This window comes from Artemia sp. Qi Xiang Cuo, chromosome 10 (assembly GCF_049724085.1).
Source record: "Artemia sp. Qi Xiang Cuo chromosome 10, ASM4972408v1, whole genome shotgun sequence".
Classification (NCBI taxonomy): Eukaryota; Metazoa; Arthropoda; class Branchiopoda; order Anostraca; family Artemiidae; genus Artemia; species Artemia sp. Qi Xiang Cuo.
Window position 1 is genome coordinate 74,605,663 of NC_142803.1, and position 23,886 is coordinate 74,629,548.

General features: G+C 35.5%; 2 protein-coding genes across 2 annotated transcripts in view; one reads left to right on the forward strand and one right to left on the reverse strand.

Moving 5' to 3' along the window:
• LOC148948161 (palmitoyl-protein thioesterase 1-like) overlaps nucleotides 1-23,886 on the forward strand; it is a 635,005-nt gene that overhangs the window by 65,512 nt on the left and 545,607 nt on the right. The gene's annotated exons all lie outside the window — the stretch shown is intronic.
• Nucleotides 1-23,886, reverse strand: part of LOC148948162 (palmitoyl-protein thioesterase 1-like) — a 46,093-nt gene that overhangs the window by 9,244 nt on the left and 12,963 nt on the right. The window contains exon 3 of the mRNA XM_089095209.1: nucleotides 21,315-21,442. Coding sequence (XP_088951335.1) covers nucleotides 21,315-21,442 — 128 coding nt within the window. The remainder of the gene's footprint in view (nucleotides 1-21,314; nucleotides 21,443-23,886) is intronic.

Below are 23,886 nucleotides of genomic sequence, written 5' to 3' on the forward strand. Positions count from 1 at the left end.
CATATGTCTTTCATAATGACACCAGAACATGTTAAAAATATATTTGGTTTAATCAGTAAAATGAGGTCTTATTCTTAGAGGTTGAGTTAGAAGAAGAGAAAGATATATATAACTAATGGTTTTATTCGAAAAAAATATAATGTGCAGAATCAAAAGACAAAATGGGGATCCATCTCCAGCGCCTGCCCCTCTTGATTGTAACTCTCAAAAAAACCCAATCATCGTCTAACTGAGACAGTATGTTCTATGAAACATTGCTCTTCAGCCTCGGTTAATGGACATGAATCCCATACATTGGTTGCTGGTAGTGGTGGTGTAAGTTTCCCCCTTTTCTCGATAATCCGAATTTTCCTATGTCGCTTGGTGATGGATTTGTTTGAAGTGCTGGTAGCAGTAAACCTGGACTAAATAAATCATTGTAAGAAGAAGAACTTTTTCTCCTTCCATATCAACAACTAGAGTGCCCCCCGAATTAAAGTGTCTTTGCATAATGCCTCCATTTCGATTTTTCCCTGCACGAACAAGAAAGTAATAAATTTTGATTTTGCTCATGATTACACACAATACTGCCGTAAAATTTGCCATGAGAACTCCGATGGTGACTCTTGCAACAACTTTGATTATTAACCGAGTAAGATAATAATGGAAATTATTAGTGCAATCTATACCTCACTAATCATAACAATTGTTTTTACTAAATTAATGGAGATTGAATTTCTGATTGTTAACACATAATTCCTGACAAAAATTTTGATTAATGAATATCATCTTGCTTTTGATAGTAAGCGATGTTTGTTTCTTCATGAATAAAGCCTATCGAGGGTGGTTTTACCAGTTCTACAGGACACTTTTTTTCCTTTCGAAGAAAGAGCTCTAAAAATTTACAATCAGTTTATGAATTAAAGCTTAGGTAAGTACCACAATCATGAATCTTGAAAAAAATTTTATTATTAAAGTAGCCTTCTCTGTCATCTAAGATTTTTCATTGGGTTCTTTCAAAAATTAAAAAGTTCTCCAGACATTACCCGGAACTTGTCTGTTAAACAAAACCCACTCAAGAATTACACTTTGTACGATCTGACGGAATCCGATATCCCTGTGTGGTTTTAGTTATGATTTGCTTGTTCCGAGTGAGAAAAACTACGATGCATGTATATTATAAGTGACTATTGGAAATATATAAGTGATTAGGGGTTAGGTATTTAATCTAGTTTGTTCTACGCGGCCTGCTTTCCACAATTCTTTGTTTCCAAAATTGTGTTTCTAAAGTATTATATTATCATCATGTTTTGGTATATTTCATTAGGATTAATATAACTTCACTTCTTGGATGTGTTTCGTTTCACAGACAAGTACCCAGTATTCCATTTTGTCAGTGGTGCCGCGTTGAACTTTAGAAAGAGGAGCTAATTAGTTAAATTTGTTAACACATAAATTTAAACATTAAAAACCTCAACACCTCGCTCTTTTTCACGCTACAGTTTTTCGGTACTTCAAAAAAAAGTTACTTATTGTTCTAATTGTACCATCCTTGTGTTTCAGACGTCGTTTATAAAGAATTAATTAAAAACACTTTTTTCTACAAAATAAGTTTTTTCAAAGAAAAGGCGAAAGAGCATTATTCACCTCAAGCATATAAGGAATTGATTTAATGAATTATTAAAATATTTTCAGAATATCTATTTGCACTCACGTCAAAAATCATCGCTATGTCCATAGAATCCTCCTCCTTTCCTTCGGAAGGAGGAGCGAAGCGAATTACAGTTGGCCTGATTGAATTTAATGATTCTATTAGCCCTGTCTCGTCATTGTCCTGGGCTTCATCCAACTTTGTACGCTTCTGTTGTGATGGCTGACCAACAGCATCCTAAAATAAAATAAAAATTATTTTCTGTTTTCTCAGTGGGTTGCTCGTAAGCTTAAAGACCTAAATTTCAAGCTACTTAAACACATAAACAATAGAGCGGAAGTCCTAGATGGATAAAACTTGTCATTTTTGCTGATTAGAGCTTGAAAGATTGTCTTTACGAATAGAACAGCACACTCATTTTCAATTTAAAAATTTGAGGAGCAAATCCCTAAGACAAAAGACCTAAAATTTAATTTAAAAGTTAGCTTACGTCTGCGGAAAAAAAACTCGTAAAATTTCCCCCTGAAAACTTCGCCCTTGGAACCCCCCCCCCCTCCTCATGTAAAATTAATCCCCGTACAAAATCCTTCTACTCTCTCAAAAATGAAAAATTCCACATTTTTGGCTCAATACCTTGATTTTTACACTAAAGCTGTTAGCTCTTTTAAAAAGCTTCCTATGCTAATTAAACAGTCCATGTGTTTCAATTTTAGTAAATATTCAAAAAAGAGAGGTAAGTTCACTTCGATTTTGGGGCATCGTGCATGAAAAATTAAAACAGAATTTGCTTATTCATTTTGGCAGATTTAATCCGGATATGAGGGATCACCCCCCCCTCAATATCATGCTCTTTACGCTAAAGCTGTTAGCACTTTCAAAAAAGCTTCCTATTCTAATTAAAAAGTCCCTGTTTTTTTTCAAATTTTAGTAAATATTCAAACAGGGCAGACAGTTTCACCATAAAATAATCAAATCGCTTTACATTCTCATACCTGAAAAGGGTGTTAATATTCAAACAGGGCAGTCAGTTTCACCATAAAATAATCAAATCGCTTTACATCCTCATACCTGAAAGGGGTGTTTTTCCACTATTTGATAAGAGCATGTTTACACATTAGTTCAATATAGGCCAGTGAAAACTTGATGCGACGCAAAACGGATTCCTTTTATTATAATATAAGAAAATTTTACTCACCAGAAGTCGCTTAGAATATTCCATATCTCTACCAATGTAAATGATCGTAAAATATATATATCGATAGAATGAATGACGTACTCAAAGTGTACAAAATTCCAATTTGAAACTCTATTTTATAGTAAAAAAAACTGAATATATTAACACATAACCATGACACACCGGTTTTGTGACACGGATAATGTACTTACCCTAAAAGGCATGTAGGCCATATATATATTATAAAGTAGAAATCTGGCCTACATGAATTATCGAAAGTAGGTGTAATATATATATATATATATAAATGTATATATATATATAAATATATATATATATATATATATATATATATATATATATATATATATATATATATATATATATATATATATATATATATATATATATATATATATATATATATATATTATATATATATATATATGTATGTGTATGTAGAGCCGTTCTGGCTAAGTGGACGCGCGCTGGGCTGAGAATCCGTGAATTCGGGTTCGTTCCCTGGTGTGGTCAGTTTCTTAGTTTGGGACGCGGGTCAGTGGTGTGACCCTGTAAGCTTAGCCAGAGTCAACCCAGCTCTAACTGGGTACCTGGAGAAATCTGGGGAAGGTAAAACAGGAAGGGTTTGCGATAGCATAGGTTGGCTGGCCCCCAGCCCCCCATTGCACTTCCTGGCTGAAGGGCCACGAAACGGAGATCAGCACCGCCGGTTTGGACCTTAAGGGTCTAGTGCCGCATCCTTTACCTTTCTTTTTTTTTTATATGTATGTATATATATATATATATATATATATATATATATATATATATATATATATATATATATATATATATATATATATATATATATATATATATATATATATATATATATACCGAGAGAAGAAGGTTTCTTCTCTCGGCCAACGTTGGGAGCTTAAACTTACCTAGTAGATAATGATATGGAACCTTCACTTCACCATTTATGATTCTAAGTGCTCGTTTTCGGACATTTGGAGATTTGAACATGAGTGCTCGTTTTTGGAAGATTATGGATCTTATTAATATGCTCTGAAGAAAGACTGAATTGCCACACTGGACAAGCAAACTCCTGTATTGGCCGAATAAAAGAACAATAAAGTTGGAAAAGATCCTTAGGGGCGCAAAAAAATTTAAAAAAAAGTTTTAGAAGGGAAACCGAAGGGAAAGCTTGTTTTAGGACATTTTGAACTTGGACATCCCAGTTCAAGTCTGCAGTAATTGTCACCCCTAATAGTTTACTGCATGTGATAGAGATTTTGGGAGGAATGAGGTTTGTGAAAGATGGGGGTTATTTTAGAAATCTAACTGTCATAACTAATGATTTATTAATGTTAACTTTCATTTTCGACAAAAAAAAACCTCCTGTGTGACAGCGTCAAGTAGTGTCTTAAGTGAGCTTTTGATATTTCGTCGACAAACTTCAATTGCAGAGAGGTCTTCCTTACTTCCATCGCTCTGTGTAGTCAGTCGTGAGGCTATTAACCATTATTAGTAACAAAATGGGGCCCATCAGTGTTCCCTAGGGCACCCCACAAAAGATAGAAAAGGATCGGAATAAACATTTTTATATTCAAGCACTTGAAAACAATTTGTTAAAAAGGAGGTAACAATTTTAACTAGAAAGGGACTCACTTGAAAGTCCTTCAGCAGTTTATTTGTAAGGATATTGTGATTAAATAGGTCGAACGCTTTCTGGAGATCAATTAATTAAATATTTAACCAAGTATCAGGGTTTTCAAGGTTTTTAAGAACGGTGTCAAGAAGACTAAAACGGTAGTGTGAAGTAGATGCCCCCTTCAGGTTTCCAAATTGTTGTAAGTCGACAAGTTCAAGAATCTCTTCCTTTAACCAGTCAGCTAAGAAACCTTCATACATTTTTGAAAAAATTGGGATTAAGGTGATTGGTTGAACCCCAGTAAAATCGTTCACGTATCCTTTCTTTTGGAGTGGAATAATGTAAACTAGGTTTCAACACGACGGGTATCATCCGGAAATACTAATATCATAAAAAATACTAGCAGGGTAATAGTTTATCAGGGAATAATATTATTAGATCAATTGGGATATCAATGGGATAAATACTAGTTGTTTCAGTTTCTGTATTTCTTCTATTATCTTCTTCGCTGAAATTTCCAGGATTTTATCTTTTGGAGTTTCAGGGATTAGCTGGTTTTTCTAGATAGGGAGGAACGTTTGCACAGTTCTAGATAGGTGTAAATTGAGCTCATTGGCTGTCTGTCACATTAACGTTCTCATATATCTTGATGGCTTGTTAAAATCCAACACTTAATTTATCAATACTTGCACGGATGTACAAGTATTATACGGATACATGTACGGATGTAAAAATGCTTTCTCTAACTTATCTGAGCAGCTTCACTGGGTCCAGTTGTGAGTGTTCAAAGAGACCAGATATTATTATTAAAGAATAAATTAAACCCAAAACGAACAGAAATCAAATAAACAATCAAAGCCAAAACCATACAACAAATAATAATATAAATGAATAAATAGATCTTAAAGCAAGTAATTCTTTGACTGAATATGAAAATCAAGCTTAAAACGAAAAAAAATATCCTATTGAAGCATAAATGAAACTTAAAACGAACAGAAACTAAAAAAACAATCAATGCAAACAAATATACAATAGATATTAATGTAAATTAATAAATAGATCTTAAAACGAGTGAAGACTTAAATTGGATATGCAAATCAAGCTTGAAACAAACAAAAATCACTACAAACAAGAGTTTGGTATCCCCTCTTTCTCTCTCTGTAAAAGTCTAAAACTTACTACGTCATTGGCGCTTTACTGAAAACCAATTTTATGACAAATATTTTCTTCTGTACTTAATATTGAAAATAAACTTTAAAATTATAGTAACATTTTGAACTAATGAGCTTTCAGCAATTAATATCATTATATATCAAATATTCAATTTCATTTATTAGCTCTTTTTAAAGATGTTTATGACGAATATAGTTTCACTACAAACAAGTATTTGGATACTCCCCCCTTCCTTAACTGTAAATTAAAACCAAAAGCCTACTGCATCACTGACGCTGAACTGAAACCAAATTATTTTACAAATATTTTCTTTTCAGTTCTTTTAGCATTGAAAATAAATATAAAATTACAGTGAAATAAATTCTTGAACTGAAGGATCTTTAAAAAATTAACTTCATATACATCAAATATTCAATTTGATGTGTTTATACTTTCCAAGACTTTTCAAGACGCATATAGTTTTCAGTAAAGCTCCAATGACGTAGTAGGTTTTAAAATTTTACAGTGAGAGAAGGAGTCATACCCAAACTCTAGTTTGTAGTGATTTCTGTTCGTTTCAAGCTTGATTTGCATATTCAATTTAAGTTTCAATCGTTTTAAGATTAATTTATTAATTTACATTAATATCTATTGTATGTTTGTTTGCATTGACTGCTTATTTAATTTCTGTTCGTTTCAAGTTTCATTTATACTTTAATAGAAAATTTCTTTTTCGTTTTAAGCTTGATTTCCATATTCAATCTAAGCATTACTTGTTTTAAGATCTATTTATTCATTTATATTATTACTTCATGTATGTTTTTTACTATGATTGTTTATTTAATTTCTGTTCATTTTGGGTTTCATTTATTCTTTAATAGTACTTTCTGGTCGTTTTGAGTTTGAATTTTAACAGGTATTTGTATCTGCTGAGCTTAAGTTTAAAATAGACTTTACTTTTCTTTGAAAAACTAATTTTTCGAAAAGTTTTTTTTAATGAATTTTTTTTCGTTTTTCATTTCGAAAAGTTTCAAGTTTTTAAAAACTCCTTATTTTAAAGTCAAACTTTTTTATTAAAAAATCAAATGTTCATCAAAGTATCAAAATTGGTATCAAAATAACAATATAAAAGGGAAAAATGGGCTTGTGTCAACCTCGGAGTTTTTATTTTTTGATGTTTGAACTACTATTAACAAAGTGGCTATCTCAAAATTTTTATCAGATGGGTTTGGGGCAAAAGGGCTTAGGGGGACTAATTAACCTTCGGTCTCTTTTCTATTTATAACTTTCTATTTTCAATCAAATGATTTTCAATATATCCCCAGAGTATAACTTACAACGCCTTTCCCTAGGCACTGTGGGGTTGTGTCGACCCTGGAGTTTTAATATCTGATAGTTGAACTATTTTTAACAAAATGGTCACCTCAAATTTTTATCGGATGGGTTTATCCATCAGATAAACCCAAAGGCGGGGAGGTCGGGAGGGGCTAGTTGCCCTCCGATCTTTTTCACTCTGAGAAAATGAACTACAACTTTTAATTTCCATTCAAATGAACCATCTCTGAAGTTTATACGAGCATTCCTTTCATAAGAACCACATACGGCCCCAGGACATAGCTTACAATGCCTGCCCCCGGCCCTAAGGGGTTGTGTTGACACCGGAGTTAATCTTATCTGACCTTTAAACTATTTTGAAAAAATGGCCCTCTCAAAATTCTTATCGGATAGTTTTGAGGGATACAGGGTGTGTAGAGGGAAACTAGTTGCCCTCCGATCTCTTTTAACTCTAAAAAGTGAACGAGAACATTCAATTTCCAATCATATGAGCCCCCTCCGAAGTTTATACCAGCATATCTTCCATAAGAACCATATATGCCCCAAGAGCAACACTTACAACGCCTGCCCTGGGCCCCGGGGGGGGGGGGGTGTCGACACAGGAGTTTTTATTATCTGACCTTTGAACTATTTTTAACAAAATGGTTACCACAAGATGTATTTATTCATTTATATTATTACTTCATGTATGTTTTTTGCTATGATTGTTTATTTAATTTCTGTTCATTTTGGCCTTCATTTATTCTTTAATAGTAATTTCTGGTCGTTTTTAGTTTGAATTTTAACACGTATTTGTATCTGCTGAGCTTAAGTTTAAAATAGCCTTTAATTTTCTTTGAAAAACTAATTTTTCGAAAAGTCTTTTTTAATGAATTTTTTTTCGTTTTTCATTTCGAAAAGTGAACTACAACTTTTAGAAAATGAACTACAACTTTTAATTTCCATTCAAATGAACCATCTCTGAAGTTTATACGAGCATTCCTTTCATAAGAACCACATACGGCCCCAGGACATAGCTTACAATGCCTGCCCCCGGCCCTAAGGGGTTGTGTTGACACCGGAGTTAATCTTATCTGACCTTTAAACTATTTTGAAAAAATGGCCCTCTCAAAATTCTTATCGGATAGTTTTGAGGGAAACAGGGTGTGTAGAGGGGAACTAGTTGCCCTCCGATCTCTTTTAACTCTAAAAAGTGAACGAGAACTTTCAATTTCCAATCATATGAGCCCCCTCCGAAGTTTATACCAGCATATCTTCCATAAGAACCATATATGCCCCAAGAGCAATACTTACAACGCCTGCCCTAGGCCCTGGGGGGGAGTGTCGACACAGGAGTTTTTCTTATCTGACCTTTGAACTATTTTTAACAAAATGGTTACCGCAAATTTTTTATCAGATGTATTTGGGGAAAACCGGCTTGGGGGGGGGGGTAGTTGCCTCCGATCACTTTTGACTCTTACAAAGATCAATAGAACTCTCGATTTCCAATCGAATAGTGGGAAAAAAATAAATGGAGTGTGGGGGGAGGCTAGCTGCCCTCCAATCACTTTTGACTCTTAAAAAGTGAAATAGAACTTTCGATTTCCAATCAAATGAGCCCTCTTCGAAGTTTATACGAGCATCCCTTTCATAAGAAACCGTACATGCCTTTAGGGCATAACTTAGAACGCCTTCCCCCGGGCCTGGGGGGTTGTATTGACACCAAAGTTTTTCTTTTGCGACCTTTGGACTATTTTTAACAAAATTTATATCTCAAAGTTTTCATCAGATGGGTTTGGAAAAAGAAGGCGTGTGGGGGGGGGGGACTAGCTACCCTCAGATAATTTTTTACTATTAAAAAGTAGGCTCAAACTTTAGATTTCCAATCAAATGAGCCCTCCCTGAAGTTTATACGAGCATCCCCTTCATAAGAACCATATGTGCCCAAGGGCATACTTTACAACACCTTCCCCGGGCCCTGGGGAGTTGTGATGACACCTGAGTTTTTTTATCTGACTTTTGAGCAATTTTTAACTTAATGGCTATCTCAAAATTCTTATTGGATGCATTCGGGAGAAAATGGACGTGGAGGGGAGGGCTAGTTGTCCTCCAATCTACTTTGACTCTAAAAAACTGAACTAGAAATTTCCATTTCCAATCAAATGAGCAGTCTCTGAAATTTTTATGAGCATCCCTTCAATAAGAACCATATATTCCCCAAGGGCATAACTTACAACGCCTACCCTCAGGCCTTGGGGGGCTGTGTCGACCCCGGAGCTTTGTTATATGGTTTTTGAACTATTTTCTTAAAAAAGGTCATCTCAAAGTTCTTATCGGTTGGGTTTGATCAAAAAAGGGCGTGGCGGGGGAGGAAACTAGGGGCCCTCCAATCTCTCTTGACTCTTAAAAAGTGAACTAGAATTTTCAATCAAACAAGCCCTTTTTGAAGTTAATACGACCATCCCTTCCACAAGAACCATATATGCCCCCAGGGCATAGCTTACAAAGCCTCCCACAGGCCCTAGGGGTCTTGTCGACACCGGAATTTTGTTATATGATCTTTGAACTATTTTCAACAAAATAGCTATGTCAAAATTTTTATCGGATTCATTTGGGAAAAATGGTCTGGGGGGGGGAGCTTGTTATCCTCCGATATCTTTTGACGTTTAAAAATTGAACTAGAACTTTCAATTTTCAATCAAATGAGCCCTCTCTAAAGTTCATAAAAGCATTCCTTCCATAAGAACCATATATGCCCCTAGGGCATAACTTATAACCCTTGCCCTGAAGACTGTAGGGGGAGAGTTCTGCTTAAACAAATAATTTCCAGAACTTTCACTCCGTTGAACAAATTGGCTATATCAAAATTTTGATTCGATATGTTTGGGGAAATGATGGGCTTGGAAGGGGTGGTAGTTGCCTTTCATTCACTTTCAACTATTAAAAAGGGAACTAGGCATTTTAATTTCCAATTGAATAAGCCCTTTCTGAAGTTTCTATGACAACGCTTTCTATAAAAACCTTATATGCCCCTAGGAGATCACTTACAACCCTTTCCCTGAGGGCTGTGGGGGGCTTGCTGTCCTCAAAGACCTAATTTAATGAATTTTAAACTACGTTGAACAAAATGCCAATCTCAAAACTTTGATTGGATTTGTTTGGGGAAAAGGTGGGCGTGAGAGGGGGACTAGTTGCCCACCAATCACTTTTGACTATTAAAAAGGGCCCTAACCCTTTGAATTTCCAATCGAATGAGTCCTTTTCGAAGTTTCTACGACAAAGCTTTCTATATAAATCATATATGCCCCTAGGGCATAACTTACAACCCTTGCCCTGAGGGCTGTGAGGGAGTGTCCTCCTCAAAAAATTTTGATTGGATGTGCTTGGGGAACTGGTGGGCGTGAAAGGGGTGTTAGTTGCCTTCCAATCACTTTTAATCCTTAAAAAGGACTCTAGAACTCTCGATTTCCAATAGAATGAGCCCCTTTTGAAGTTTCTACGACGACCCCTTCCATATGAAGTGCCTCTGGAAAAAAATAAATAAATCAGAGGCAACGCTGTAGCGTTGCCTATAGTGAAGGCCATACAGCTCCAATGTTTTATCATTTATCTATTTATTTATTTTTTTACCCAAAAGCACTTCATATAGAAAGAGTCGTCGCAAAAACTTTAAAGGGGGCTCATTCAATTGTAAATCGAGAGTTTTAGTGCCCTTTTTAAGGGTCAAAAGTGATTGAGAGTCAACGAACACCCCTTCCACGCCCACCATTTCCCCAAACACATCCAATCAAAATTTTGAAATAGCCTTTTTGTTCCACGTGGTTGATTTCCTGAGAGAAATTATGTTTTTGAGGAGGACACTTCCCATAGCCCTCAGGGCAAGGGTTATAAGTTATACCCTGGGGGGTCTATAAGCTCTTGATAAAGGGCTGATTCGTTTGGAAATTCAAAGGGCCAGTGCCCTTTAAATAGTGGGAAGTGATTGGAGGGAAAATAACCCCCCTCTCGTGCCCACCTTTTCCCGAAACACATCCAATCAAAAATTTGAGATAGCCATTTTGTTTACCGGGGTTGCAAATTCTGGAAATTAGGTCATTAAGGATGACAACCCCCCCGCAGCCCTCAGGGTAAGGGTTATAAGTTATTTTCTGGGAGCACATAAGGTTTTTATAATAATAATAATATAATGTAATTCAAAAACATAGGCCAGAGCCTCGTATAAAACAGGACAAAGACAATACAAAAATTTAGATAAATCTTCCAAAGCTACTGAAGTCGTACATACGACTCTCGTATATCTTGTCAACCGAGTTCCTGAAAGAGCTGATGGAGGGGATCGTTCCCTTTTTAAGAGTCAAAAGAGATTGGAGGGCAACAAGCCCCCCCCCACCCCTCAACCCGCTTCCACGCCCTAAATGCATCCGGTGTTAACTGTAAATAAAAACCAAAAGCCTACTGCGTCATTTTCGCTTAAAACCTACTGCGTCATTGGCACATTACTGAAAACTATATGCGTCTTGAACAGAATTGGAAAGCAGACAAAATATCAAATTGAATGCTTGATGTATAATGATATTAGTTGTTGAAAGATCCATCAGTTCAAGAATTCATTTCACTCTAATTTTGTTTTCATTTTCAATACTGTAAGAACTGGAAAAGAAAATATTTGTAATATAATTCGTTTTCAGTGAAGCAAAAATGACGCAGTAGGCTTTTGGTTTTTATTTACAGTTAAGGAAGGGGACTGTCCAAACTCTTGTTTGTATTGAAACAATATTAGTCTTATAAAACTCTAGAAAGAACTAATAAATTCAACTGAATATTTGATGTATAATGATATTAATTGCTGAAAGGTCATCAGTTCAAAATTTTGCTATAATTTTAATGTTTATGTTAAATATTAAGAACAAAAAAAATATTTGCAATAAAATTGGTTTTCAGTAAAGCGCAAATGATGCAGTAGGTTTTAGACTTTTACAGTGAGAGAAGGAGGCGATACCCAAACTCTTGTTTGTAGTGATTTTTGTTCGTTTCAAGCTTGAGCTGCATAAATATCTGTTTACTCTCTTTGATAGCTTGGATACACTTACGCTAGCTTGATTTGGTTAAATTTTAAGAGCAGAAGTAGCCCCGAAAGTTTGAACATAACAACCTCAGTCGTTCTTGGGGTAATGCTGAGAAGCCTTATTTGGAATTCGCATTAACACGGTGCAGTGTGATTTAATCTTAAGGCCACATTTAGCTTTTAAACATGATGGGGAAATGGGAGGGTGGGCGTAGGAGGGGGACTAGTTGCCCTCCAATTACTTTCTACTATTAAAAAGGGCATTAGGCCTTTCTATTTTAAATCAAATGAGTCCTTTTCGAAGTTTCTAAGACAACTCCTTCGATAGGAAGTGCCCTGGTCAAAACAAAAAAAAAGAAAAACAAAAATAAGACATTGTAACCAAATCGATCTTTACTATAAAAATTTCAAGCCTTCCAATCACTTTCAACTATTAAAAAGGGCACTATTCCTTTCAATTTCTAATCGAACGAGCCTTTTAGAGTTTTTACGACAACGTTTTCTATAAGTCCCGTGTATGCCCCCGGGGCGTAAATTAAAACCCTTGCCCGTGGGCTGTTAGGGGGCTGTCATCCTCAAAGACCTAATTTCCAGAACTTTCAACTACGTTAAACAAAATGGCTATGCAAAAATTTTGATTGGATGTGTTTGGGAAAATGGTGGGCGTAAGAGGGGCGTTAGTTACTCTTGAATCACTTTCAAATATTAAAAAATGCCACTAGTCCTTTCAATTTCCAATCGAATGAGCCTTTTTGAAGTTTCTACGACAACGCTTTCAATAAAAAACCTATATTCCCCCAGGGCATAACTTACAACCTTTGCAATGAGGGCTGAGGGGGGTTGTCATCCTCAAAGACCTAATTTCCAGAACTTCTAACTCCGTTGAAGAAAATTGCAATGTAAAATTTTAATTGGATATGTTTGGGGAAATGGTGGACGTGAGAGGGGATTTAGTTGCCCTCCAATCACTTCTGAATATTAAAATGGGCATTAGCCCTTTCAATTTCCAATCGAATGAGCCCTTTTTGAAGTTTCTACGACAGCACTTTCTATAAAAACCATATGTGCCCCAGGGCATTACTTACAACCCTTGATCTAGGGGCTGTGAGGGGGTTGTCATCCTCAAAGACATAAATTCTTGACCTTTCAACTACGTTGAACAAAATGGCTATCTTAAAATTTTAATTGGATGTGTTTGGGGAAATTGTGGGCGTGAGAGGAGGGTTACGTGCCATCCAATCAGTATCAGAGAACTAGTCGTTTCAATTTCCAATCAAAAATTCCTTTTTGAAGTTTCTACGACGGAACTTTCAATAAAAAAACTTACAGCCCCTACGGCATAGCTTAAAACCCTTGCCCTGAGAGCTATGGGGGAGTTCCATTCTCAAAAACATAGTTTCCAGACTTTTTAACTAGGTCGAACAAAATGGCTGTCTCAAAATTTTGATTGGATGTTTTTGGGGAAATGGTGGGTGTGAGAGGGGTGTTAGTTATCCTCCAATTAGTTTCTACTATTAAAAATGGCATAAACCCTTCTAATTTCCAATAGAATAAGCCCTGTTTGAAGTTTCTATAACATCAATATCTATAAAAAACCTTATATGCCCCCAGGGTATACCTTACAACCCTTGTCCTGAGGGTTCTGAGTGGTTTATCATCCTCAAAGACGTAATTTCTAAAACTTATAACTACATCAAACCAAATGACTATATAAAATTTTGATTGGATGATTGGAAATATTCGGAGCTTTTGTGCATAATTAATTGTTTTGTATTTCACTGCTTTATAGAAAATTAAAACCCGTTTTTCTTGTTTAAAATTTTTTTTGTTTTTAATGGAAAAGCAGTGTGGTCTAAGAAATTATTTACGTATAGCCTACGGATGTGTTTGGGGAAAAGGAGGGCGTGAGGGGGGTTAGTTGCTCTCAAGCCACTTTTGACTTTTAAAAAGGACACTAGCCCCTTGAATCTCCTATCGAATGAGTCGTTTTTGAAGTTTCTACGACAAAGCTTACAATGAAAATCTTATATACCCAGGGCACAACTTACAACATTTACCCTGAGGGCTGTGGGGGGAGTGTCATCCTCTAAGACCTAAGTTCCAGAACTTTCAACTACTCTGAACAAAATGGCTATCTCAAAATTTTTATTGAATGTGTTTGGATAAATGGTTGGCGTGGAAGGGGTGTGAGTTGCCTTCCAATCATTTTTTACTATTAACAAGGGCACTAGCCATTTCAATTTCCAATCAAATGAGCCCTTTTTGAAGTTTCTACCACAACTCTTTCTATAAAAAAAAACCTTATATTACCCCAGGGCTTAACTTAGGACCCTTGCCCTAGGGGCTGGGTGGGTTTCATCCTTAAAGACCTAATTTCCAGAGCTTTCAACTACGTTGAACAAAATGGCTATCTAAAAATTTTGATCGGATATTTTTGGGGAAAAGGTTGGCGTGAGAGGGGGGTTAGTTGCCCTCCAATCACTTTCGACTATTAAAAAGGGCACTAGCCCTTCTAATTTCCTATCGTATGAGCCTTTTTTGAAGTTTCTAAGACAACGCTTTCTATGAAAACCTTATATGCCCCAGGGTATAACTTACAACCCTTGCCCTGAGGGTTGTGTGGAGTGTCCTCCTCAAAAACATAATTTCTATCTGGACGTCAACTACGCTGAACAAAATGAATGCGTTTTGGCAAAAAGTGGGCGTGGAAGGGGTGTTAGTTGCCTTGCAATCATTTTCGATTATTAAAAAGGGCACAAGCCACTCCCATTTCCAATCAAATGAGCATTTTTCGATGTTTCTACGACAACTCCTTTGATACGAAGTACCCTGGTCTAAGACCAAGAACCGAAAAAAAAGTTTTGCCAATATCGTTCTCTACTTAGGCAGCGCTATTGTGCTGATTATGATTATGTGGTACACATTAATCTGTCTGAGTGATAGTCTCGCTAACGTCAGAGTAGGTAGAAATAATTTCCTGAACCGAAAAAAGCTTCATCTCTTCGTATTTTGTCCACTCCACGACTTGCAACTGTTTCAACCCACACTACGCGGTATCCTTCTTCTGTGTGTTCTCCGGAATCCCGTTTATTTGAGAATATAACAGTGACTACTTACAATCCTGACTGCAACTATTTGTGACCGTGACTACTTGTGACTATGACTTCTTAAGGCTGTGGACACTTGCGTTTGAGACCACTCGCGACTGTGAAAAATTATGACTGTGACTGTAACCGATTCAAGTTTGGATCTACTGATTGAAGTATGGTCTGGCGAGGCTGGGCAGATTTAAAAAGTTCCAAGTTAAGTAACTCTTTTTATCCTAGAAATTTCAAGATTATTCAAGGTCTAGATGATTTCACACTTGATAGAGCAGATATCACTTCAAGCTTTAATGACAATTTGAATTTGTTTGAACAAAGAAACAATATTATCCTTGGATACCAGCAGCTCCCAAGACCTAGGAGAGCCTGAGGGGATAGTAAATATTGATAGTCGGGTAACCCCTTTTATCAAACAGTTCGTGGTAACGAACTGTAAGTAAGGAGCGACCTAGCTCAATAGTGACTGAAAATCTAAAAAAAAAGTTTGATACCAATAGATACATTAAAAGAATTAGATTCTTATGCTGATTTCAAATTTCTAAGTTTCTTCAAGTTTAGTCTTATAAATCAAAAATTAGGCGCCTGAGAAAATTTGCGTTATTTTGGAAAAAAGGGGGAAACATCATCTGAAGGTCACAGAACCTTAATGAACATCACATCATCAGATTCAGCGTATCAGCGAACCCTATTATGGAGGTTTCAAGCTCCTATTTGCAAAAATGCGGAATTTTGTATTTTTTGCCAGAAGAAAAACCACGGATGAGTGTTTATTTTTATTTTTTTGGGGGGGGAGCTGATCATATCGATCCAGTGGTCCTAGAATATCGCGGGAGTGTTTGTTCAAATGGAAATTAAAAGTTCCAGTGCTCTTTTTAAGTAACCAAAACATGGAGGGTAACTAGGCCTCCTCCCACGCTCATTTTTTTCCAGTCACTTGATCAGAACTTCGAGACACCCATTTTGTTCAGCATGGTTGAGAAATATAATAGCTATGTCTTTGAGGATGACTTAATTCTCCACAGTCCCCGGGGGAAGGGCTGCAAGTTATGAACTGTGCTCAGTGTTTACATATAGTATTCTTTATTGGGAAGTATTCAGACGTTTTCAGGGGGAATTTTCTGGTAGTGGGGGGAGGGGTCGGGGCTTTACGTAGGAGAATCTCTCCGTGGAAGAAGTTTTCTTGGGGGAAGGGATTTAGCTATGAAGGGGTGCCATGAGCCAAAACTGCTCTTAACCAAAATTGCTATGAGCCAAATTGCTATTAGCCAAAGGGTGCTATGGTACGGTATGAGCCAAAAGGTGTAAAAGGTGCTAAAGATGCTATGAGCCAAAATTGCTATGAGCCAAAATCAAAACCTGCATTAATTCAAAAACGTTCAGAAAATAAACAGAAAACAAGTTTTTTAACTGAAAGTAAGGAGTGACATTAAAACTTAAAACGATCAGAAACTATTCCGTATATGAAAGGGGCTGTCCCCCCCTCAGCATCTCGCTCTTTACGCTAAAGTTTGACTCTTTCTCACAGCTAAATTTTTTAAAACAATAAAAACTTTAGCGTAAGGAGCGAGGCGTTGAGGAGGGGACAGCCTTTTTCATATACGGAATAATTTTTGTTCATTTCAAGATTTAGGGTCGTTCCATACTTTCAGTTAAAAAAAACTTGTTTTTTTATTTAATGCTAGAAAGATTGAAATTATTCTCAGTTCTAGATTACTTTCAAGTTGATAGAGAAGATGCTTAAAACGAATTTTGTCAATTGTGTGTATCTCAAAATTTCAAACAGTGCAACAAACTTTTTGCTATCATACAGTGAGCTGGGTTTCATGGCTTCCAGTCTTTGTCCCTGATGACTTTGTTTTTTCTTCTTAGACCTGATTTAATTTCTTCTAAGTTTTTTTTTCATTTCTTTGATCTCTTTAGCTTCTTCTGACATTGTTAGTATTTTCTGACATTCTTACCATCTATCGAGTTCCAATTGTCCTTTTTTACCCTCCTTACTATGTTTACTCCCTCTAAAATTTCTTTTGGCCCATTGACTTTGTTCATTCTGGTTGGATGTTATTTAATTTCTTCTGGCCTTTTTCCACCCCTTTGATATTTTTAGCCTCCTTCTGACAATAGTAGTCCCTTCTTACCTTTTTGCCCTACTCTGAGTTTTTCAAATCATTTTTATCCTCCTAATTACGTTTGGTCCTTCTGAAATTCCTATCATGGCTTCCATCATCCTTAATCACTTCCAATGACCCTCCTCTGCTCTTCTTTGCCCTGTCCAAATTCTTTTCACTTGGTTCAATATCTTAAGACTTATTCTAGTCTTTTTCCGCGGCTCTTGATCACAGCCAGTCCTCTTTTCCTGTATACATTTTCCTTTAACTTCTTTTCTATTGTTCTCGTCTCTTAGGATTTAATCTAGTCTTTTTCCAAGTCTCTTTGTCTCATCTGGGCCTACTTTCCCTCATTCGAATTTCTTTAACCTGCTATACTCTCTTACGGCTTGTTCTAGTCTTTTTCTAAGGCTTTTGGTTTCAGCCAGCCCTCCTTTTCTACGTACGACTTCCTTTGACTTCTTTCCCACTGTTCCACTCTCTTACGTCTTAATCTGTTTTTTTTCGAAACGTCTTTGATTACTCTGGCCCTTTTCCTCCATACAACTTCCTTGAACCTGCTCTACTGTCCTGTTACCTAGTCAAGTCTGTTTCCAGGCTTTTTGGTATCATCTAACCTTTCTTTCCAAAACTCTTACAAAAACAGTTTCGGTGTTTATGCCCTGTGTAAGATAATGTTTTGAGCTCTAGCTATTACAAAGGTAAGTTATCCTGTTTAATGATATTATACAGTCCTACTTATTCACTTTTAAGCTGGTGTGTACTTGTGGCATTTTGATTTTGATCATTAGCATTTAAAAAATAGCTTTTTCCATGTTCTTGCTTGACCTAACTATTCAGCAATTTCTCTGCTAAGCTTCTAGTGATTAATGGTGATTGAAGGAACGTCCATATGTTTGTTTTGCCCATTGGTAGCTTTAACTATAGTTAATTTTCAAAAAATAAAATTTAAATCGTCGAGGGGAAATAAAAAGAAAAGAAAATTAGAATCTCGCTTTAAATATAAAAACGAGAGATTTTTGGCTTAAAATGAAATACTTGGGGAAAGTTTGCCCGCGAGACGGTAAGTTGTGGTGAAAAAAGGTAGTACGATGGGCAAAGCTTTATAGGCCTGTTGCTAACTATAATTAATGTTTTAAACTAAAACTTAAGGTCTCAAGGGGAAACTAAAAATAAGTAGCATAAAAAAAGAAGAAAAAGGGGGGTATCAATGACTTCGCTGTTTGAACAATTCGTTGACTGATCTATCCCAATATAATTTCTTAACCTTCTTTTCTTACGCCATTGATCATGTGATTATTGAGTCTGTTACTTCTCATTATCAATAGCAGACAATCCTTCACATGCCCTAATTCCAATCAGTATCTTTCACTGCTGGCAATGGTCAGGTCACAAGCAAAGCACCAACTAGCTGCATAAGACTTAGCATTGCAGAATAGGTAATTAGGAGGTCATATGAAATTTCAAAAGTTTTGAGAAAGCCCAGTTTTGAAGTGTCAAAATGTAAGGAGGCCTTAATTTTGTGCAATTTGGTAACTCAAGTTTAGTAAAGCTTGGAACTCCCTTTCGCTTCAATAGATCAGAAATATAGCGACAATTTCAAATTAGCTTGAATTTGAAAATAACTTCACTTTGCGTAACTAGTCATAAATCTTGTAGTGACACTTTTTTGTCAAAGAATCTAACGACTTTTGAACCCGTGATAAATATTTAAAGACCTAATTTAGACTAGTTTTGGGTATAAAACAAACGCAAGGCCCTGAAATACTGAAAAAAAAACTTTTAAACAAAAAGTTCTTGATTGGCTAAAAGAGCAAGACAAGGGGGCTAAAACGGATCCAGTAGCAAAATGAATATAACTTAAGGATGAGAGACAAATCGGTGTAGTTTGCCTCATAACCAAGGAATATGAATAAGTGTTTTCTTTATAAATTAGGATAAAAAGCTACTACTGGCCTGCATAAATTTCCTTTGAGAACCACTGAAATAAGATAATAAGCTTTTAAGAGATTTCTGTCGCCTGGGCTAAACTAAGGTCTTATGCTGAGTTGAGTTAATAAATTTAATACTTATATAGGAGATATAAACTAGTGCTGAAATCAAAGAACGACATTTTGGGTTTAGTTAGAAAGACTTGGATACTCTAAACAAAGTATAGAAATTTTAAGGATTAAAATAGAAACGTAACTGGTTTCGTCTTAGAAACTGGAACTTGTGAATAACCTAAGGTTTAAGTACAAGATAAACCCCTTAACCTTAAAGAATAAATTAAAGAGCTTTTGGCTCCTCCTTTCAGCTTAGTGACCTTTGAAATTTACCTAGCGTTTATTAAAATCTTTTATATATATGAGAAGATTGGAACTAGAGGACAATACAATATTCCTCCCATAGCGAATTCTCTGACGTTATACGAAAGAAGGACTCGATTTCCTCTTTTTAGCAAACATTGCATTTCTAAACCCGTGCTAATATTATGTAGAGGCGGCCCTGATGTTTTACAGAATGGTTAGGGAAGAAACGAGGAATTACATTGCTAGAATAAGAATTCTAATCTCTTCCGTCCCAAGATCCAATTTTGTCTAAAAAGTTGAAGTTTATCAAAGTTCCAAAGAAAATGAACCTCCTTTTCAGAATATAAACCTGAGACTTAGTTTAATTTATTCATCTAGTGTGAGATCTGATAAAAAGGTTATTCCTAGTTTTCAAGAAACAATAATTTGATGCAAAGAATTTTAAATACACTGGCACCCAAGTCTTGTCTGATTATTCAAGTGTAGGTCTTTCAATTAGAAGTATCCAATAGCCTAGAATTAACTTAATTCTTTTTTTCGGTAAACATTCGTAGATTGAACAACAGACCTAGAAGAGGTTTAGAAGAATTCAAAATAATTAGGATTAGAATATTTTTCCTTTTATTTCCTTTTATAATAAAATATCAGTTCCTTATTTCCTTTTATAATAAAATATTAGTTGTCAATGAATTCTGTGTACCAATTCTTACCCAAGCCTCAAATATAACACGCTGAAGATTTTTAGCCCTGATAAGCAGGGGCAACTTTACAACAATAAGAATGCTGCACCTTTGCAAGAGAAGCTGGGATGCTAGGGAATTGTCATCAACACCGAGAATCACTTGGTAATGACAGATTATACTCTCAACTTTAAAAAATTGGGGGCAATCGGAACTTGAAGGGTCAGAGGCAGATAAAGCGTCGAGCAGAGACATGTTTTGCATGAAACGTCGGTCCATCTCAAAATTGAAACGGTCTATCACCTCGAAGCACAGAAATTTACTGAAGTCTGATTGAACTAGATGACCGATTTTTAATTTGAAAGAAAATCTTTTAGACGGATGGAAATAGCATGACTTATCTTACTCCGATCACTGATTTTAGATATTGGAGACTTCGATTCCTGGATATCATGTAAAGCAAAAAATTCGAATGTGTTTTGGCTTAAGTTTCGTTATGGTATCTCAGCTTTTGGAGCGTCTTGTATTTCCCAAAAATCAGTGCAAGTTCCTTAAAGATAGGCAAACTTTCTGTTTGAAGTAGCTCTGACAAACAATTGACAATAATAAACACTCTTTCGACTATATACCAAGTTGAGACAAAAGAGGTCGACTTCATTTTTTCCAGTAGTATCTTTTTCCAAATCTACGAGGCATTGCCCCATTTATTTATATATATATATATATATATATATATATATATATATATATATATATATATATATATATATATATATATATATATATATATATATATATATATATATATATATATATATATACATATATATTCAGTCCTTTGTAAAAATACCAGTATAAACAAAACAATAGCAAAAATAATAATGGCAATATTAATAAATGCAATAATAATAATAATTAAATTAATAATAATGATGATCGTAGTCTGTTTTGTAACCACTCTGAAGTATTATATAAAATGGGAGAGCAGCAAAAAAAGGAAATTGAGAAAATGAAAAGTATAATCGAAACCACATAAGACAAACAAGACAAATTACACAGATAAAGTAAACAACTACACAAATATTAAAGCAAGTAAATCGAAACAACAAAAAGTGTTGCTTACGCATCGCTGAATTACTTACAAAAACAGGCCACCCTGTGAAAATCCAAGCCCGTGATAGCCATTTTTAAGCTTTTCATCCTTCCTTAGCTGTTCACAAGCAATCTCTATTTGCTTGTTTGGGGGTACGAAATAACTACTCTGAGCATCCTGAAAAACATTCATGCATCATCAACTAGGTCAAATCGAGCAACTAGGTCAAATCAACTAGGTCAAATGAAACTAAACTTTGCTTCCATTAAGTATTAAAAACTTGTACGAACCTGATTTTGTGTGTTCGTAAAGAAATTCAGTTAATTGTCATTAATTAGTTTAGGTCTAAATTTAAGTAAAGCAGTAAAAAGAAAACTTCATTTTTAGGTAATAATGTGAATTAAGCGAATGGCGCTAATAAAGTCAATAGCCTTAAGTGTTTGATACACGTAATGTATTGTATTCCTATTCAAAAACAGATAAATGAAATATACTGGCATATCTTTCGGGTCTGGCCTACTTCTCCCTTCCTCCCCCCCACCGCAAAAATTGATACAATCCTGAGTGTAAAATTTGTACTATTTTATTCATGAGATTACACATGTGGGAGTTTTCAGGCCCAAAAACCCTTCGTCTCTGAGATAAGGATGTGTATGGAATGCCTTAATTTAAATGGAATTTCAAAAATCCAACATTGAACCGGGAAGCCAGTTTGTAGCGGGAACGGCTTTTCGCTCTAGAAGTTAATCATTTCAGATCAAATAATCAGTAGGTGATAATACTTAGTCTACTACGTCAAGCATAGGGAAATACAATGTCCTTTGTGTTAAGTTCATGACATTTCATTGGTTTTCTGGGGAAAATTCTTGGACCCATATTTATACGATATTGCATTCTAGGAGAACAATCACACACCTTCACATTTTATTTTGTTTCTGACCAAATATTTCTGATTGTTATTTACCCAAAAAGGCGTAAAATTTTATGCCTGTCACATTTGACAGGCGTCATTTTACCGAAAAAAAGACTTTTCTTACCTTTCGTTAATTTTCACTGTGGTTTGTTGGACATATTGGACTTCTTTGAAGGAAAAAGACGGGCGTATATAATCCTCGTGTGTACTTTTAATATAAGAATCCTTCGTGAAAAGGGATAGGCGTACGTGGCCCGAGTAAGGCCCACTCTGTCTCTAAACTGTGATTGTTCCGAGTGGCATGCTTAATTTTAATATTAAATTTCTTTGGGGCGAAAGGGCGAGAAAATATGGCACAAGTTGCCCCCCCCCCGTCGAAGCTTTGAGTGTTCAGATTGGCGTTGCGTTGTTTCAATATGGCATTTCTTTGAGCACTTATGTATAGGAATTTGTTCTGTGATGTAAGATTTTCCTTTTGGAATATGATTTAGAATAATTTGAAAACTTCTTCATCCGAAAACTGTATTTTATGAATTTCCTAAGAAACAGTGTAATGTGAGAAAAGAGTTTTTTTTAGCTCGTATTTCAAGAATTTGCCGACGTTAATGTTCATATCCCAACCACCCATTGCACTTCTTGGCTGAAGGGCCAGGAAACAGAGATCAGCATCACCGGTAAGGACTCTAAAGTCCAATGCCACATTCTATACCTTTTTTGTAAACGTTCGTATTTGATTGATTTCAAGCTTTATTTCCAGAATTTAGAGTTCTGATTTTCAAGATTTTAAAAATAATTTATCATTTTCAGTGAGAGGCTAAATACGTTTTCCGTCTATGCTATTTAGTCTTACAACCATTAAAGGATAAAAACTTCCTAGTATAACTATCGGAATTTCAGATTTAAATAAGAAGAAGCTCTGATTTTCTGCTAGTCACCTTGTTTTCCTACAATATGCTGATATAAGCGTTTACATTCGATTGATTTCAAGCTTTAATTCCAGACTCTTTTAGTTCTAATTTTGTAGCTTTTTCTAATAATTTAATTATGAAGGGTAATTGGTAGTTTTGATTTTTTTTTAACATACATTAGTTAATGTCATGGGCATTAGGCGATAAAATCTCGTAGGGTAATTCTCTGAATTTCAAATTTACATAATTAAAACTCTGATGTCCCTCTTTATAAACCACAAAAACAGAAACTGTGTTAAGGAAGGTTTTTGGAAGAGTGCCGGATGAGAGCAAGAGGGTTGGAAAACACTAAACCAAAACGTAAGAGAGTAGAACAAGGTAAAAGAAGTTAAAGCAAGTTGTATAGGGAAAGTAGGGCCAAATGACACCAAGAGGCTTGGAAATACTAGACCAATTAATAAGACATCAAAGGAAATCGTATGTGGGAAAGTAAGGGCAGAAAAGACTAATAGGCTTGGAAAAGACCACATAGCATTAAGAAAAAGACAGTAAGTAATAAGAGAGTAATGAAAGTCATTTTTGTGAAAAGAGAGCCAGATGACACCAAGAGGCTTGGCAAAAAGACTAGAACAAATAGTATGAAGTTAGAGCACGGATGGAAGATCCAAATGTTGTCAAAGGAAGTCGTAAGGAACAAAAAAGGTCATATGAGACCAAGAAGCTTGCGAACAAGCTCAAAACTAGGATGAAAAAATCAAAAAAAGTCATATGTGGAAAAAGAGAGGTAGGTGAAACCAATA